This window comes from Amphiura filiformis, chromosome 20 (assembly GCF_039555335.1).
Source record: "Amphiura filiformis chromosome 20, Afil_fr2py, whole genome shotgun sequence".
NCBI lineage: Eukaryota > Metazoa > Echinodermata > Ophiuroidea > Amphilepidida > Amphiuridae > Amphiura > Amphiura filiformis.
Genome location: NC_092647.1, coordinates 61,921,627 through 61,941,055, shown reverse-complemented (window position 1 = coordinate 61,941,055; position 19,429 = coordinate 61,921,627). Strand labels below are relative to the sequence as shown.

The following is a 19,429-nucleotide window of genomic DNA, read 5'->3' as shown; positions in this document are numbered from 1 at the left end:
ATGTTGTCTACTGAAGATAGCAAATAATGTTTTCTACTGAAGATAGCAAATAATGCTGTCTACTGAAGATAGCAAACAATGCTGTCTACTGAAGATAGCAAATATTTCTGTCTACTGAAGATAGCAAATATTGCTGTCTACTGAAGATAGCAAATAATGCTGTCTACTGAAGATAGCAAACAATGCTGTCTACTGAAGATAGCAAATAATGCTGTCTACTGAAGATGGCAAATAATGCTGTTTACTGAAGATAGCAAATAATGATGTCTACTGAAGATAGCAAATAATGCTGTCTACTGAAGATAGCAAATAATGTTGTCTACTGAAGATCGCAAATACTGCTGTCTACTGAAGATAGCAAATAATGCTGTCTACGGAGGATAGCAAATAATGTTGTCTACTGAATATAGTAAATAATGTTGTCTACTGAAGATATTAAATAATGTTGTCTACTGAAGATATAACATAATGCAGTCATTGAAGATAGTTAATTATACTGTTTAATGAATATAGCAACTAATGTTGTCTACTGAAGATAGCAAATAATACTGTCTACTGAAGATAGCAAATAATGTTGTCTACTGAAGATAGCAAATAATGTTGTCTACTGAAGATAGCAAAATAATGTTGTCTACTGAAGATATTAAATAATGTTGTCTACTTAAGATACAACATAATGCAATCTATTGATTGTTTAATGAATAATGCAACTGATGTTGTCTACTGAAGATAGCAAATAATACCGTCTACTGAAGATAGCAAATAATGTTGTCTTCTGAAGAAAGCAAATAATGCTGTCTTCTGAAGATAGCAAACAATGCTGTCTAAAGAATATAGCAAATAATGTTGTCTTTTGAAGATAGCAAACAATGCTGTCTACTGAAGATATCAAATAATCCTGTCTACTGAAGACTATCTAATGTATAAAGCAAATAAAGTCGTCTACTGAAGATAGCAAATAATGATGTCTACTGAAGATAGCAAACAATGCTGTCTACTGAAGATATCAAATAATCCTGTCTACTGAAGATTATCTAATGTATAAAGCAAATAGTCGTCTACTGAAGATAGCAAATAATGCTGTCTACTGAAGATAGCAAATAATGCTGTCTACTGAAGATGGCAAATAATGCTGTCTACTGAAGATAGCAAATAATGCTGTCTTCTGAAGATATCAAATAATGCTGTCTACTGAAGATAGCAAATAATGCTGTCTACTGAAGAAAGCAAATAATGCTGTCTTCTGAAGATAGCAAACAATGATGTTTACTGAAGATAGCAAATAATGCTGTCTACTGAAGATATCAAATAATGCTGTCTACTGAAGATAGCAAATAATGCTGTCTACTGAAGATATAGATTCTCACAGTATCTCGCAAGTGGCTTGAAGCTTACTGGTAAAAATACATCAAACAATTACAACAACTTGGTATTTTTGCCACTACAAAATTTAGAAGGAAACGGCGCCAAACCCTTAAAACATTCAAATCAATCCGATTCCATTTCCAGTGCCATCGGAAGTCATTTTCTTTTTATCCTATCACAAAACTATCATTATACAAGGAGACCCAACCCTGCCTGCAAGGAAAAGGATTCCTTTTCTTCCACAGTTTGATCAATTTCAAAGCTTTTTCATTTCATGTTTTGTTTTGCTTGATTATATCTTGATTATTGTTAGTGTTACGAGGGCGGTCAAAAGTTAAGTAGAACAAAGCACGCTACTTTGTCGCATGGTAATGAACTTATTGACCACCCATCGTATTTCTTCTGTCCTATCATGGTATTTGCCAAATGAGTATTTCATAAAATTTCATCAATTTATTTATTTATGAATGAAAATTGAAATGAATGTACGAACGAAAAGATGAATGAAGGAATGAATAAATGAACAGATGAATGAAGTGAATGCATAAATGAACGAACAAACAAACAAACAAAAAGACGAATGAATGAATGCAGATGTAGGCCGTATATCTCTTGCTTTGTGATAAACTGAAACAAACGCTTTCAATGTCATTAACAAAAATTACAAAGGGTTACGGGAGAATGCCATTCCTGTCTTTACTTCCACTCGCCAATCGCCACAGATCCAGCCTGGGGAAGAAGTGCATTGGCTTTCTTTCTTCAAGGACATTTTATGCTAATTTCAAAGGCATTCTTGACCTTGACACAGTAAAGCGTTGTTCAGAATGCCGTGAGGGACCTGAGATTCAGATTTATTATAGCAGTAGGGACTTGCCCCAAATTTGATTATCCTTGACTAATTACTGTCAAGGGGCTAATAAGACTGACAAGCGACACGCGACCTTAGGTGAAAACTTGAGGATATACATTGTATTTTACTATAGCTATAAAACATAATAAACCTACTTTTTCATATGACTGATATGACATGTCTACAATTCGGAAGACTTTGAGAAGGTAGAGAAACTTGACATTGAGTCAGGACGCGGGCGCCAAGATTCATCAAATATTTCTCTGGGCAGCTAAAATGCTAAATATAAAAGAGTGAAAAACTCACTCCCCAAAAGAGTGATTCACTTATTAGACCATGAAGAGTGAAATGTGTTTTTTTTAAACTTTAAAACCACTCTAAAAAGAGTGAAAACCAGTCTAAAAGAGTGAATTTTAACTCTTTCAAGGATTTAAATGAAGGACAACTCTAAAAATGTGTTGTCCTTCATTTAACTGCTTGAAAGAGTTAAAATTCATTCTTGTAGAGTGGTATTCACTCTTTTTTTTTGAGTGGTTTTAAAGTTAGAAAACACATTTCACTCTTTGAGTGGTCTTATAAGTGAATCACTCTTTAGGGAGTGAGTTTTTCACTCTTTACATTTACTGAATCGATTCAACTGCAGCATATTGAAAATGATTAATATCCGGGGTGTGGGCTAGCAGACACTTGTTCGGTATAGATAAGGGGCCTGGTTTACCACCCAGGGTCCAAGATGCGGGGTCCCAAATTTGGGAGGATAAAGCAAGGAAGAAGGAAAAAAAGAAGAAAAACTCTGGAGGTATACTAGTATATCAAAGCTGAAAAATCCCGGAAAAAACCCTCATCATGTCTTTCAGTGTTCAAGGTTTACGTCAAAACTGATCATTTTTTCTCACAAGACTATTGGTTAATATTTGGATTTGATCAACAATTGATCTGTTTCACATCCGCTTTTCCCATCATAAGTTTCTTCCTTTTTTTCTATTACAAGAGAGGTATCACTTGAAATCGAGTATTATTACGTGAGCTGTTTCGGGAAACGGGCACTTGAAAATATTGGAATTGACTCTTTCTTTGCTGGCTGTAGTTTGCCTGGCCTGCCATGCGCCACGCTCCTGAGAGATCGTTTTGGCGCCCTCGTGGTACGGCAAAAATTATGATATTTGCAGGTTTATTTTTGAGCGTGTGAATAACCATAGACAGTAGAATAACTGAATAGTGGGGGTTTATCGGTTTTATAATATAACAGATTTTTTTTTTCTGAGATGAATATCATCTCAGAATACTTGACATGCGAAGAAAACTCAAATCTTGATAACCTTGACCTTGTCTCCCAAGTTGTGAAACATCTTAATTTTCACCATCCATGACCTAGTTAAATAAATCCAAACAAATTGAAAGGTCTTGAGTTTATTATTTCAGTTATTCCATCTTTGATATAAAGAAGCTAGACATTCAGTTCATGGTTAAAACAATGAGTAGCATCCTCATCATCTTGCAGGTGTCTTACGGGATGAGACTGGTAGGGAGATAAATGAGTGAGTGATGACGTCATGTTAAGTATTCTACATAATAATAGCTGGCGTAGGTGACATACATGCTTTCTGGCTGCCTGACTGACCGAATGACTGGCGGCTTTACTATTGTAGTAGTGAATTGATCAAGCTGCGGTAAGCACGGCGCATCATCTGTATCATTTCTGTTCAGTTCCTCGCACGACCGCATCCATGTAGCCACGTACTATTTTGGCATCACTTTGAATCGCACCAATCCACATGCACAGGCACCTACGCACACTACTGTCAGTCTCAACGCATTTATGTACTGTACTGTAGGAAGTGTTATATATTATTTTAAGTGAATTTTATATATTGACAGCACCATTGCACTGCTTTTTTCGGGTAGGCAGCAACTCAGAGAGAGAGAGTGTTTTTTGGGTGAGGGTGAACTTCAACTCAGCATTACGGCTGAGGTTTTTCCTATTTCAGTCGGGCAGGCAGCGACGACGACAACGCCAGGCCATCTCCGCCCGGACTGTCTACTGCCTTCATCTGTTGCTCCTCCACGACACATTTTGGCACCACCACCATCTGCTGAGGTACTAAAAGGCCCTCCTCTGCAACAACCCCATTTTCCACCCGTCTTTTTGATCGGAACCAATCCACCCCCTTCTACCGGGGCGCCTGCAGGCGGGTTAGCCGCGGGCGGCGAGACAACAAGCACAACGCCAGCTACAGTGGGTAATTACGGAGAGGAAAGTGAGGCCGAGCCCTGCAGAAAAAGGCGAAAGATGTCCACAGTTAGTATGGACTCGGCCAGCACCGCCGGGGAAGAAGAGGTGGGTGATAATTATGAGTTTTATATAACTTTTATTTTCTTTCTGTCCATCGATTTCTCCACCATTTTGCTCTCCCGTTGACTCAGATCGCACAAACACCTGATGAGTAGGGCATTCATCAAAAGACCACAATCCATTCAATTCAACGAGGCTAAGCTCGTGTTCATAGTGACAGTGCTCTAAATTATCGATCATTTCTCTTTAACCAGATAATATTTTGAGAATTTATTCTGTAGCACGCACCGGAAAGCATTTTAATATCATGATATCATTTTGGATTGTTAATTATAGCAGACGGGAGGTTCCCGTGAAAAGTTACAGTAAGGGCAGTAAAGGGTTAATGTTATTTCATTTTTGGAAGTCCACGCATCAGTGTTCCTTTACTATCACTACAGCGTGACTGACAATACACCAAGCTGCAGTCGTGCACCACTAGTTTCTTTCCTATCGAGTTTCAAAAGGTTGAATTATATGTGAAAACGTCCACCATTTTAAGCTCTCCCAAGATCAACTTGCCAAACGAGCCCCTGAATACACAACTCTTGAGGTCCTTTAGGACTTCTTCAGTCTCAATTCACCGTAACTCGCATCTGAGCTAAGCAGAATTGAACAAGATCTCTGCGAAAATTAACATGCATGCCACTGCACTATGAGTACCCACTAACATTATGTTAACAGTGTCTCACGACAAGATTACATGTTTTTCCTTTTTTATGCAAAAAAAAGAGACTTTACAAAGATGGCCCTAGGTCATATAGATTTAGTCCTTTTCCCATACTCAATTGATATAAGTATAAGCTCGTTGTCTCCACAAAATCCGATTCTGCATGAATGGAATTTGCCAATACAGTTATGTAAGCAAGTTGATCAAAGAACCAATACTCAGACCAATTTAAACTCTTTATTGTTAAACCACTGTTGTTACTTTGTATTGACTCACTGAGTTAGACAGTACTTGGTATTTTAGGGCCCTCTATTCATCTTCATCTTGATTATCCATTCATGCAAATACCACAATTTTATTTCCTACTATAAAGATGTTGATTTCTTTTCATAGCATGTAATTAACTCATGTTGTTGGAGATGACTTTCATCAATTGAATTGGTATTCAATGAATTAAGATAGAGAGGAAATAAGATTGGGAAGAGATGGAGATGTAATCAATGATATTTTCTTTCAGTGGGTGTGACAAGCAAATAAAGGAAGAGGAGGAATGTAAGCTTTCACAGCTTATTTCCTAGCTACTATCATCATACTGTCACATCCACTCAGGCATACTTCTCAAGGCAAAGGGGATTGAAGGATTTGTTGTATGCAATGAGAGAGAAAACCACTTTTGTAGAGTCAAGGTTTTAGGAGGAATTGGATATAATTAGCAGGAAATAGTATGCATGGTTAATTAACTCATTAATTTATGGGATGGTATTTTAGTCATCATTTATGAATAAGGTCAATGGGGGATACAATAGGATTGTGTGAGGGGGTATTTATGTGAAGGAGTGGGTGGGGTGGGGTGCGCAGGTGTGTATATTGGGGGTACAATAGGATTGTGTGAGGTTGTTTATATATGTGATTGTGAAGGGTGGGTGGGGTGGGGAATCCCTCTTGTGAATATGTTTGTTGGCAGTAGAGAGTCCCAGGTAAAGGGAGAACAAAATGTTATCGGACTTTAAAAAAATTTAAACCAAGGAAATCAATGTCTTATTTTCATCAGGCAAGGATAGGAGCAAAGAATCAAGCTTTGTCATTTTTTTTTCCAGAAGAAAAATGACTGAAATAACAAAGCATACTGATGCTTGTTTTCTTGATGGTAGTTCAGCTTGATAATTTAGCAGATCATGATTAAAATTGTATTAATTTATTAGTAGACCTACTCCATGCAGTCAAGCCAATCAGAGAAAACTAGAATTGATGAGACCATTACAATGAAAGCACCGTTGTGATGTTCGTTGGAGCTCATATAGGCCTCATCCTAATGGAGGAAAGATGATTACTGATTGGTAATTATCATTTGTCGGAATCATTGATGCCTGTACTTAATTGATATCTGTATAAATGAGCCTGTATTCTTTTATCTAATTAAGTGAAGAGCTGTATTGAATGGCTCAGGAAAGGTTGATGGCTATTGGGGTGATTAAGGCAGTTGGACTCATGGAATTAGAGCCAGCGTGAACAGGTCCTCCCATCCGAGATGGTCAGAAGAACAGTGGTTCTTAATTTTTATGCTACTGATTAGTGTTTAGGATCAGGGTAAGGGGTTTGTGACTCTAAAAATGGCCCAAAACAGCTAGGAATATTGAGTGTAAGAGACTGATTTTGGTCTCTTACACACTACCACTAGTACGCTGATGCCATATGTTTGTTTTGTTGAAATATAGTCCCCTTCCCCCTATGAGTGGTTTCTTTTTCATTCACCTGTGTGTTTACTTTCTTGTGGAGGAATTCTGGTTCTCAGTTTAGTTTATTGGGAAATGTGTAAAAGACTAGAAGACCTGTATAGTGTTTTGTTGAGTGGTCCAGGTTGGTTGACCTCATCTTTTATTTTTAAAGCCTCTGAATTCCATCTCATCACCAAATTCAGTGTAAAAAGATGCCAGGGTCTGTGAAGATATTTTCAGTTTGATTAATAATCTAGCTTTTCTAATTTTCTTGGCGAAAATGGTAGAAGATAAAAGCAAAATTAGCTCCATATTATTCAAAAGTAAAACAAACATTCAAACCCATTATTCATGCTATTTGCCCATTTCCCTAATTATATAATTAAAAAAAGCATAAATTGTACAAACTACAAGGCCAGTAAGCAATTTATAGGTAATGATGATGCGCTATAATTTCATGTTCCTTCCTAGCAACCCTAATTACTGCTGCATACATCGGAATTGGAGGAAGAAGAAAGGGAAAACATAGAGAGACCTAGAAAATGAATGTTTTGATGATGTTATTGATGTAGCTATAGTGTGTTCCGCGGAAATATAGCCTCTAAGCACATGCATAGCCAATACAATGTAACAAATACAACTCATTTTGCAGTGGATCTGGTGAACGTGACCATGAATTTTATAGTAATGCTTAGGGCAATACATGACTTGTACTCCCCTTTTTACTCAATTTGGTATGGATTTGGTTTGGTCATCCAGCCTGTACAGAAATGGTGTGTTATGGTGCATATGTACATGGAGATGAAATCAAGAATCAGGCCAGGCAATGGGAGCATATTATGGCGAGCCCAATTATCTCACGCCTCCTGGGTGCAGGGAATGTGGAGTTGGGGTGATCCAAGACAAGTCGGCCATTTTTGTTTTCGGTTTTATGTTTTGACGATCTAAGTTACTTGATAGCGTTGGTCATTAATCCCGCCCATGAACCACGGGAGAATCTCGTTGTCTCATTCCCGGGGTCTCATTGTAAAAAATATTGTAAACTGTTATGTTCTTGAAGAAGGGATGTTATTACAGTGTTGGAGTAGATAAAACCTTTAAAACTCGTGCGTAGGCATTGAGTAGACCGAAATCTGATATAGGTGTTGTGATTAATAGAATATAAGGTGTGATTATTAAGTAGTTGGAAATGAAATGAGATGCAGCCATCATGAGAGATGTGCTGTGAAAAAAATATGAGTTCATGGGAAAATACATGAATTTTGTAGCTTTGGGATATTGTTTTGTCTGCAATGCAAGGTCTGATAAAATCTATGGTCTGATATGGTGCATGTTTCCACAAAGTTTACAAAGTTCGGATACATGTAAGACTAAACACCATTTTCTTCATTTTTTTTCATATTTTTCATTTCTTTGTTTCATGTTTGGGTGTAACTCGTGATTAAGGAGTGCATTGATGATGCCTAGAACCCAAATCTTAACTCTTAACCCAAACTAAAGTAACCTCTACCCCTGACCATGACACTCGTCATCAGCAAGTATGTATTGAGGAGGGCCAGGTTACTTGACTTCAAATGTTTTTGCATGTTATCATGTCAGCAGACCATATATCTCCTGCACTTGGCCTAGTTAAATGACCCTTGGTTGAGGCAGCAAGGATCCCGACTGCTATAGACCTGCTATTTACAGATCCTCTTTGCATCCAAAAACACATGGACTAGCAACACCAAAGAAAGATCCTTTAGTAGGACCGTAGGTGACCTTGTCCTAGGAGATGGATTCTTTTGTGCCATTTGTCAGTGATTCTCCAAGCATTTGCTTTTGCATCATCTGATCATAAGGGACGCACCATTAGATATTATCGGGGGGGTTGGGCTAGGGAGTTTTGAAAAAAAAAATTTTGCCTCACTGATGAATAAAAAAAAATATAAAAAAATTTTGCCTCATTGATGAGCAAAAAAAAAAATTTTCCCTACCCAGCTCTGTATAAAGGTATTGAAAAAATACAACCGCCGCCAAAGGTGGCGAAAAAAAAATTTTGCCTCCAAAGGCAGCGAAAAAAAAAATTTCCCGCCTTGGCTTGAAAAAAAAAAAATTTCTGCCTGACCCAAACTCCCTAGCCCCCCCCCCCGATAATATCCAATGGTGCGTCCCTAATCATGCACCAATTTGCTAGTGCAATTTGTCCAGGTTAACTCTCCAAGGTGAAGGTCAACCATGTGTTGACCATTAAACATGTGTCCATACTTCCACACCATATCTGGGTCAAATGGTCAATGGCCAAAGAGTCTGATCACAGATGTGGTCTGATTTTCTTTGACCATGCTTTGAATATCATCATAAAATGTCCAGCTGACAAGACCCAGGCTATCTATTTCTATACCAATTCATTTGAATCTTTTATCTAGCCAGTGACAGGTTAATTACATCCAGATCTAAGCATCCAGACAGTCCAGCTTACTGGATTTGGCTTTGAACTTACAATAATTCCTTGCATAACTAAAAAGGTTTACAAGTCGGCTTCACCTCTCACAGATATTATTGTTGAAAAAATGGAATGTTCATACTGCGATGTCAATTTACAGTAATATCTTGATCACTCTTTACTTGACAGAACACCAATGTTGTCTTTAGGGGTGAGTCTATATAAATACCCATCTTTGCAAAAGAAGAAAAATCATGTCTTGCATTGTAGGACTACTTTTCTGTGCCATAATAAATGGTCATGCTGCTGGAGGATAATCGCACCAAAAGCCTATGCCAGTGAATAAAGGCATACCAGTAGGACCTGTCATGGCTAATTTAACTCCTGCTGTAACATGCTGATTCTTTCTTGTAAATCTCCTAGCACATGGCCCTTAAGATGATGATAATGATGATGCGCTTTAATGCGTTGACCAACATTTTATACGTACATGTACCGGAATGTGCAATATACATAAATAATACCAGGCAATGTTGTAGTTGTATCATATCATGATTGAAGAAGCTGAGATGGGAATGTTGCATGATGTCAAATACCAGTAATTTAGGAGTTTAAAACTCTTTCTTGTATCACCTCCCGCATGCCCTTAATTTGATACAGGTCGTGCCCTTGTGTGTCCGTGTTAAATGACAATCAACATCTCATCTAATTTCATTTTCTGTTTGCAATGGTGTCATCTGCAGTGAGCAGGATGACTTGAGACCATCACAAATTATAAAGCAACACAGTTTTTTATTGGAAGCATGCTTGCCCTGTTCAGATAATTTCAACACTTTTGTATCAAGACCTGTGGTTTACATGTATGTCTGGAAAAATTTGGAATCCAGAAAGCTGTTGGAAATATTGGCTTTCGGTATAAAAATTGGTATTTGGAGGGAAATTTGGTATTTAGAGGGCATTTTGCTTTCCCAAATAAAAAAAAAATTAGATATATAAATGGTAAACTTGCGACTTTTAAAGGAAATTTTATTCATCTTTCTGGGCTTTTTAACTGGGCCAACTAATGCTTGAAAATGAATTGATTTTGCAATATTTACATTTAACCAACATGCCCTCTGGTTTAAATCCAGGTTGTTTCCATTATATGGTTACCATGGTAACAGGAGTGGTCATCAACAAAGAGGTATCTCTGATGCATGGATCAACTGATTGCCATGTCATCCATGTTGTGAAAGATGTTGAAATCTGATGGGAGAAGCCTATCCAGATGACTTCCATGTATGATTCCCTGCATTTCTAATGGCTCATTTCATATGAGTAGCGCATCACTTGTTATGCTTCAAAGTGGAATAATTGTGTAAACCATCAAGTATTGAATTCCAGTCATATCACAACAATGTGGCAATTTGTTTCGCTCTTCTCATCTTGCTCTTATAATACCACCATGGACAAATTAGACTAAGCAGAAATCATTTAGCTTCTTTATTGAGTCTTGCCCTTTTTCACCATTCAACACCAACCAAAATAACCTCATGGTAAAGACTATAGTTCATTGAACGACATTGGAACTCTGTGTTGAGAATCCGAGCCTATGACATGCTGGGGATCACTTACAAAACAAACAGAACATGGATATGTGCTTCATGAAGATGATAGTACATAAGTAATGGTGGATTTTTATAATGTAAATTTATAGCGGGCAAATGTAGCAGGAGCGTTTAAAAATATCTCATTTTTCAGTTTCATTTGATGTTGGCCTATCTGTAATTTTGTAGCTCTCAAATGAATAAACAAGGAAACAATGATATTTTTGAATGATTTAGCTGTTAAAGTTTAAACATGAGAAAATATTGACTTGTGATGTACATTTTATCGAAACATTTGACACCATTAATTAGTTGATCTATTTGATGTCATGAGAATTATTTGTCAACAAGCCTCGATGCCCAGATCACTTCTGAGATAAAATGCTTTTTTTATGCATAAAAATTGAGGCAAACATGCATTTTTTTAACTTATGTAATTCATGATGTTTATCTGTCTTACTACTGAGGTTAAGATGGCCCATTTTTGAAAGAAAAATACATAATAAATATTTCTGCTTCCTTGAGACTTGTTTACAAGTTTGTACAGACTTAGTAAAAAAACTACCCAAGACATTTTTTTAGATCATCAAAACATCAAATCATCACAATCAGCTTTCCGTGGGTATAGCTAAAAATGCAGATGGGGCGGATGGTAACGATAAAACACTAGTAACGCTTTTGGCTATGAAACCAAACACCTTAAATGTGCTCACTCACATGCAATTATGGCATACCAATAATTCTCTATGGTCACAGTGTGGTAGAGAAATACGAATATTATCTAGCAGGGAATCAAAAATATAAAGTGTTGAACTGCCTGTTAATTTGTACCACTCCATTGCATCTTTTATCAAAATATTTAAAAGATCTATTAAGAATGATTGCTTGTACCATTGTGAGAACTGTCACAACTTATCACAATATTGCGTTTTCATATCTTGTGTGTGTATTTATTTGATTTTAATGGTCTGCGTGCTATAGTCATAAGCTTCAACATAAAAAGACCAAGTTTTGAGAAATTTTCTCAAAATATCAAGAGCTATCTTAAGAACCACTGAACCAATACTAGGCTTGTTGGTACTCATTTTAATGTATGTTTCATGCTGATTTCAAATATGGTCATGAAAATGTACAATTCTGAAATTTTTGAAAAATTCAAATAAAATTTGAAACTTGTCGTCTGCCCGCGTGGAGAGAGTTAAGTCCACACTGGAGGGAAATGAGATTGTTTGTATTTTCTGTAATGTTGTCAACATACAATGAACAAATTTGTGAATAATAGATGCGATTGGGAATCAATTGTGACATGTTTTCAAATGTTTTCACTTGGTTTTGAATTGCTTGTTTTAGCTTGTGAGCATAGAAGCAATGACCTGCTGTCTGTAGGTTCCTCAATCTCATGATATGTCAGCATATCATGATCATGTTTATTTAAAGTTTTCACAATGTTTATTTGAAATACTCCTTCCCACTGTATATATGAAGCTGACTTATGCCATAATGTCATACACATTTTGATGAGTTATGGCTTTGAAATCATTTTAATGAAAATATTTTAGAAGTGACCTTGTGAATTGCTATAATTCTGAAAGAAGCAAATTTGAAAAGCATTGTCATCTGACATATTGTCCGGTTCAAAGGATTTTAGCTTCTTTTTGTGTGATGCTGTGGAAATTTCTTTGCAGCCTAATGGTATTTCAGCATTGACATAATTTACTTCTATTTCTTGTGGACAACATCACCATTGTCTTCATTTTTCTAACGATAAATGCATTGTGTTTAAATATGGGGGAAGTATTGATTGTGTATGGCCTCACAATTCATCCCCCTTAGCATGCTTAGGTTTATACAATGGAGGAAAATCTTGTAAGAAATTACAAACTCCTATTATATTTCCAGATAAATATGATTTTAAAATTGTAATTTGTTCGAAAATTCCAGTTTTCAAGAAATATAAGATTTCAGGCAATTTTTCAAAGCATTTTTGTCCGAAAAAAGTCATTTTTTTTAGTTTTCTGGGCATTTGCAGGATTTTTTGACAATGGAAATTGTTGTCTCCTCTTGTTTGTCCTGTAGCCATGGTAACCACATTATTTCTGTTTCCCCATACTCATAATGTGAACCTGATTATCATCACATCAGAGATAGGTTACTCATCAAAGTCAACACTCAACAAAAATGAAATCACACTGACCTTATCAGCTTAAAAGTTTGCTTACCACAAATATTATACCAAGTGTGTACATAAGGTCATTATTTATATTTCCTTAGGTCACAATGATTGTCTGTGATTGACACATTATTGGAAAATTGAGATTGTGACCAAATAGTAATTGTTTGAGACTAAACCCATTATTTTGATGGAATAGTGCAGTAGTTGTGTCATACTGCTACTTGTGGGATTTCGTTTTTCAAATAATGTTTGTTCTTTCTTTGCCCATTTTCTGGTAGTGTTTTCATAACAGTCGTAGTTGAAAGGATACTTGACCATTGCTTTAAACAGTACTACCAGTATTGACTTTATTTCACTTGGCTGTATTACTCTTTGCCTTTACTTATTTAGGGCAAGAAAAATAACCTGTCAATGATGGTTGGCAAATTTGTGCTACTATTACTTTGACTGAGGTTAAATTTCATACTTTGGAGCAGTAGTATAAAGACAAGATTTTTGTTTTTAACAGAATTTAGAATCCTCTGTTGCTGAACACGACTTTGTATACAGTGGTGCATGTCAGGGGGTGGAGTTTGGGGCTGTGTCTTCAGCCCCTCAGTTTTGTTAAATCATTCAAAATTAGCCTATTTTTTGGCACATTTCAGTGAAGGGTATGTGGGCACGAGCTTGGTATACTGGGGTATCAGAAATGTAAAATAAATACTATCGAGTGCAAGTATGGACGCTGTTCAGCATATTTATTAAACAAGAAATTATCAATATTTATCATATACTGTAGAGGACATTTCTTGATTATCCCTACGTCTGGCAGTGCTGGCCTCATTTGCTAGTGATTTTTGGCTTAATGCCTCTCATACTGATATTATGGGCTGATATACAGTAAATAAAAGTGGGAATATTACTCTTTTACCTGTTTTTAACTTTAAATATATTATATGTGTTTCTACATTGACCCACATGTATGTAATTACACAATAGGAACATATTTATGTGTTATTGTTTCAAATTCAAGTAAGCTGCTTGGCATTTGACAACAGGAAGAGTGGAAATAAATGAAGCACAAAAATTTCCTCAATTCTTGCAGGAATAAAGCTAAGATTTGGGCCAGTGTAATCTCTAATGGCTTACCACGCATTTTAAATCCAGATTAGATAACTTGATACACATATGCAGAGAGAGAAACTGTAAAGCAAGTTAAGCTCTCATAAGCCACACAGTGTTATTTCCCCCATTCACACACAAAGAAGGATTTAGGCCAGATATGACAATTCTGTCTGTACATTCTTGGTTGATGACCTGGAGATGATAATACTGTAGGCTAATTCCTGTTTTGCATAATCCAAAATGAGGAAATAAATCTCATTTTTGTGTGATTTTAAGCCGTTTTATTCAGAAAATGATTTGCCACATGGCAATTTTAGTGCTCATGTAGTCATTGGATGTTTGATGAATATTGAAAGTCATACTTATGTATTATGATCTAGGCATAATCGGTATTGTAAAAACCGAAAACCGATAAACCGTCTGTGTAAAACCGATATAAACCGAAAAATCGGTTTTGAAAAAAAAAAGAAAAAAAATCGATTTTTTTTTTTTTTTTTTTTTTAAATTTTTCACAAGTTTGTTAATGTTTTTCCTACCCATAAACAAACTCTTAACCCTCCCCAAACCCAAACCGTACTACATAATATACAAACCCACCCAAGCCCAACTAACCTAACACCCATGTCACAACCCCAAAGGGGAATTGGGGAATTTAAATTTCACCTAAAAATCGGACCTATAAACATATAAAAATATTCTTTTTCAAATTTCAAATGTTACTTTGTTTTAATGTTTTTCTGACCTTAAACAAACTATAACCCTTTTTCCCAGGCCTTACTATAACTATGCAAACTCACCCAAGCCCAACTAACCTAACACCCTAGCCCCAACACCAAAGAGGGAATTAGAGGTAAATTGATTTCACCTAAAATCGGACCTACACATGTTTAGTGTTATTAAATGCATAAATATATGTCAATAATATTTCAATTACCTTGTTTAGCCTCATCTCATCAAAATGGCTATTTTTTTATGGCTAATTATAAAAGGAGAAACATTTCACATAATTTTGGAAATTTCAAAAAAAATCTAAAATTCTGAAAATACAAAGAAAATACATTAGAGTGCACAAGTTGTTTTCCTCTAGGTAAGAATTTTTATCTTACATGCACCAGTTTCTTTCTTGCAGGTTAGAAATTTGATAAATAGGCCCATGCATGAATTTTGTATATGATGACCTATTTATCAAATTTCTAACCTGCAAGAAAGAAACTGGTGCATGTAAGATAAAATTCTTACCCAGAAAAAACAACTTGTGCACTTGAATGTATTTTTTTGTATTTTCAGAATTTTAGATTTTTTTTTTGAAATTTCAAAAATTCTTTTAAAGGTTTCTCTTTTATAATTTAGCAATAAAAATAGCAAATCGATGAAATGAGGCAAAATAAAGTAATTAAAACGTTATTAACACATTTATGCATTTAAAACATAAAAAATTAAATACCTGTCCGATTTTCAAGGTGAAATCAATTTCTCCCCTAATAAGGGGGCAAGGGTTTTGGGTTAGGTTAAAGGTTAGTTGGGCTTGGGTGGGTTTGTATAGTTATAGTAAGGTTTGGTAGAAGGGGTAGTCGTAAGGTTGGGGTGGGTTAGAGGGTTATAAGGTAAGGAAAAACATTTAAACAAAATAAAATTTGAAAAAAAATATATATAGGTCCGATTTTTAGGTCAAATAAATTTCATCCCTAATTCCCGATTCGGGCAAGGGTGTTAGGTTAGTTGGGCTTGGATGGGTTTGTATAGTTATAGTAAGGTTTGGCAGAAGGGATAGTCGTAAGGTTGGGGTGGGTTAGAGGGTTATAAGATTAGGAAAAACATTTTTTTTAAATTGTTAAAAATCGATTAAAAAAAAAAAAAAAAAAAATCGATTTTTTTTCCCCAGTTTTTCGGTTTTTTTTATAATGGTCGGTATCGGTTTCGGTATTGATTTCAAACCGATATAAACCGCGAAATTCGGTATACCGAATATGCCTATTATGATCAAGCACAGTACGGGTTGGTTATATTTTTTTGCCAAAACACGCTGATTGAACAAACGTCCTGAATGTAGCACCAACACCCTAAAATTTTCTTTTTTTCTCTTTATTCCTTATTTTGACATTTTCAACCCTCTAGGGCAAAAGGTAAATTACATGTAAGGTGAAGTCATGCAGGAGCATTTAACCATGGAATTACTTCCATGATTTAACTCACAAGCCAAAGTGGCCATCTCTTTTTCTTTGCATGGCATTTGAAGCAAACTCCCCTGAATTGACTTGCTGTGAGGGTTCACCACTACCGTACACAGTCTGTTTTCCCTTCCCAGTGCTAAATGTACATGTATATGCCATTTATACACCTGGGTGGAGAGAGACACGTTTGAGGTTGCTGGCCTTGTCAAAGTGAATAACAAGAATTACAAGATGGCACTACTAGGGCTCGAACCCGTAGCCTTCCATATTTGAGTTGGAGCATGTACCGCTGCGTCACCTTCAGTGCCTTCTTGGAAAACGGTTAGATTTAAATCCCAAACAAATTAACTAAAATATTAAATTTAATTTAAATTAAATATGCTGTTTCTCGTCGTCTTGATTCATATATCATGGAATATTCCCTGGAACAACCTTTTCAGTCAGCTTATAGAGGCAACCATAGCACTGAAACTGCCATTCTACGTGTCAAAAATGACATTATGCATGAGATTGACAATAACAGGGCTGTTTATCTTGTCTTGTTGGATTTGTCGGCGGCGTTCGACACGATTGACCATGATTTTTTAACATCTCGCCTTGCTACATCTTATGGGCTGCGTGGTCTCGTGTTGAACTGGTTTGACAGCTACCTCAAGAACCGCACAAATCGTGTCAGTATCTCTGGCACCCTTTCGGATGAGCAATCTGTGGATTTTGGGGTTCCTCAGGGCTCAGTTGTGGGTCCTCTCATATTTACCTTTTACACTAAACCTGTCGCTGATATCATAACTCATCATCATCTGAGATACCATGTATATGCAGATGATACACAGCTTTATACTGCCTTTGATCCTTCTGTTCCTGGAAGTTCTGATCTAGCTTTATCCAGATTGTCTGCATGTATCTCAGATATCAAGAAGTGGATGACAATCAATAAACTCAAGTTGAATGATCAAAAAACTGAATTCTTTGCTGCTGCATCCCCTCGTGCCATTAACTCCATTTCCAATGTTACGCTTCATTTGAGCAGCTCAGTCATCATCGAGCCCTCCAATTCCATCCGGAATCTGGGAATCATATTTGATCCCACCATGTCTATGCGTGACCACATTACCACCCTCACAAAGTCTGTCAATTTCCATCTTCGTAATCTTTACCGCATCCGTAAATTCATTGACCAGGATACCTGTCACCATGCTGTTCGCTCTCTCATACTGTCCCGACTTGATTATGGCAATGCAATCCTCTATGGTATCACTCAAGGTGAAAGAGAAATAGACTGCAGAAGCTGCAAAATCGTGCTGTGCGTTTGATTTTCTCTGTCCCTCGCTCAACTGGTACCTCCGACCTTCTCATTCAATTGCATTGGCTTCCAATCCAGGACCGAATTCTTTTTAAACTTCTGCTTTATGTTTTCAAGTGCTCTCAGGGCCGTGCCCCCAATTATCTTTGTGAGCTTCTTTCAGCCTATGCTCCCGGAAGAGAATTGAGATCTTCTTCCGATAAGACCCTGCTTAGTCAGCCTAGGGCACATAGAGGATCTGGTTTAAATACCTTCTCTGTCTCTGGCCCGAGGGAATGGAACAAACTCCCTAAAGCCATCAGGAGTCTCCATCAATTCCAGTTTTCAGGAAGAAACTGAAAACTCACCTTTTCAGTTAGCTTCTTTCTTGTTCCACTGTGTTTCTTTTTTCCCCATCCTTTCTCTCCTTGTTCAGCGCCTTGATAAATTTTAAAGGCGCTATATAAATACCTTTATGTATGTATGTATGTATGTATGTATGCTGTCCTGAAAACGTTTTTGTACATTTAGGTTTTAAATATCTGCTGACTTTTTTGTCTGTCACAACATCCGGCTTAAATTTTCATATTACACATGTATTTCAGTGCGTTTTCTATACATGCATGATCAATGGCAAGCTCGTGGCCTCTGTGACCGTGCAATTATACCTGCAGTTGGTGCCAGTTCCCGCACCTTCCCATGTCAAACTCAAATATTGATGAACTTACTCAAGCATTCACAGTCGTCTTTACCGCAGAGGCCTCCTTGTTGAAACGATGAAATCGCATTGTACATTGTATTAAACACAACTTCATTTTGCAAACAAGATGGCAAAGCTTGCAAAATTACTTCCAATTTCAAATGTAAATAAATTTGGTAAAAGACATCATTTCAGTGTGTTTTAGTTTCTGAAATAAGTTGTTGGAAATAAAATGGTTTATAAATTGGATCGCATTGCAGTCGGACAGTTTTACAATAACACAATTTTCCTACCCTAGCCGTGGGATGTTACATATTATTCACAAGCCACGGTTACTATGAAAATAACCTGGTGTACCTGCTCAAAATGGTAAACACCGCACATATCATTGAATCAACATCACTTTACTCATCTTAAGATATTCCCACTTCCTCCTTCCTCTCCGGATTCACTCTTGACCCCACTGTGACCCCTGGAATCATCTTTTGACGCCTTCTGTTATATGTTCATTGCATAGAAGTCGAGACCATTATGATCTGAGCTAGCAGATATTTTACTAAGGAAATGAATAGGAAGTATAATCCCTATGCCCTGTAGGACCAGAGAGCGCATCATCCTAGCTTGGTCTTATAGTCAGATGGTCGTCTACTCTTTGGGGGCATATTTCCACAAGGTGCCACCGACACGAATGCATGCGCCACCGCAGATGTGAAATTTTTACACCGAAGGGTACGAAGCTTGCATGAAATTTCACCACTTTGAAATTGCCCCTTATGACAACAATTGCATTCCAACTCCTTGGTAGTGGTCATCAGCTGGTGTCATACACTGACCATGCTGACTGAGGTATAAAATTGATTCAAATTTTGTTCTGACTATATCAAGTGCTTCATCATTTACCTGATTAGAAATTGAAGATTGCAATTTAGTAAAGCTCCAAATATGCCACATACTCTTCCTTGTGTAGTGTGACAAGATAAAATGCGACTCTTAAAATTCCTACTGGGCAGTTAGGTTTTCATTCTATATTGAAAACTCTATATTTTTGCGTGCTGC

At 36.7% G+C, this 19,429-nt stretch overlaps 1 protein-coding gene across 1 annotated transcript in view; it reads left to right on the top strand.

The window, feature by feature from the left end:
• Positions 1-3,823: 3,823 nt before the first annotated feature.
• The window catches only part of LOC140142516 (uncharacterized), a 165,869-nt gene continuing 150,263 nt past the window's right edge, over positions 3,824-19,429 (top strand). The window contains 1 exon segment of the mRNA XM_072164506.1: positions 3,824-4,553. Within this exon segment, the coding sequence (XP_072020607.1) occupies positions 4,506-4,553 (48 nt within the window). The 5' untranslated portion in view covers positions 3,824-4,505.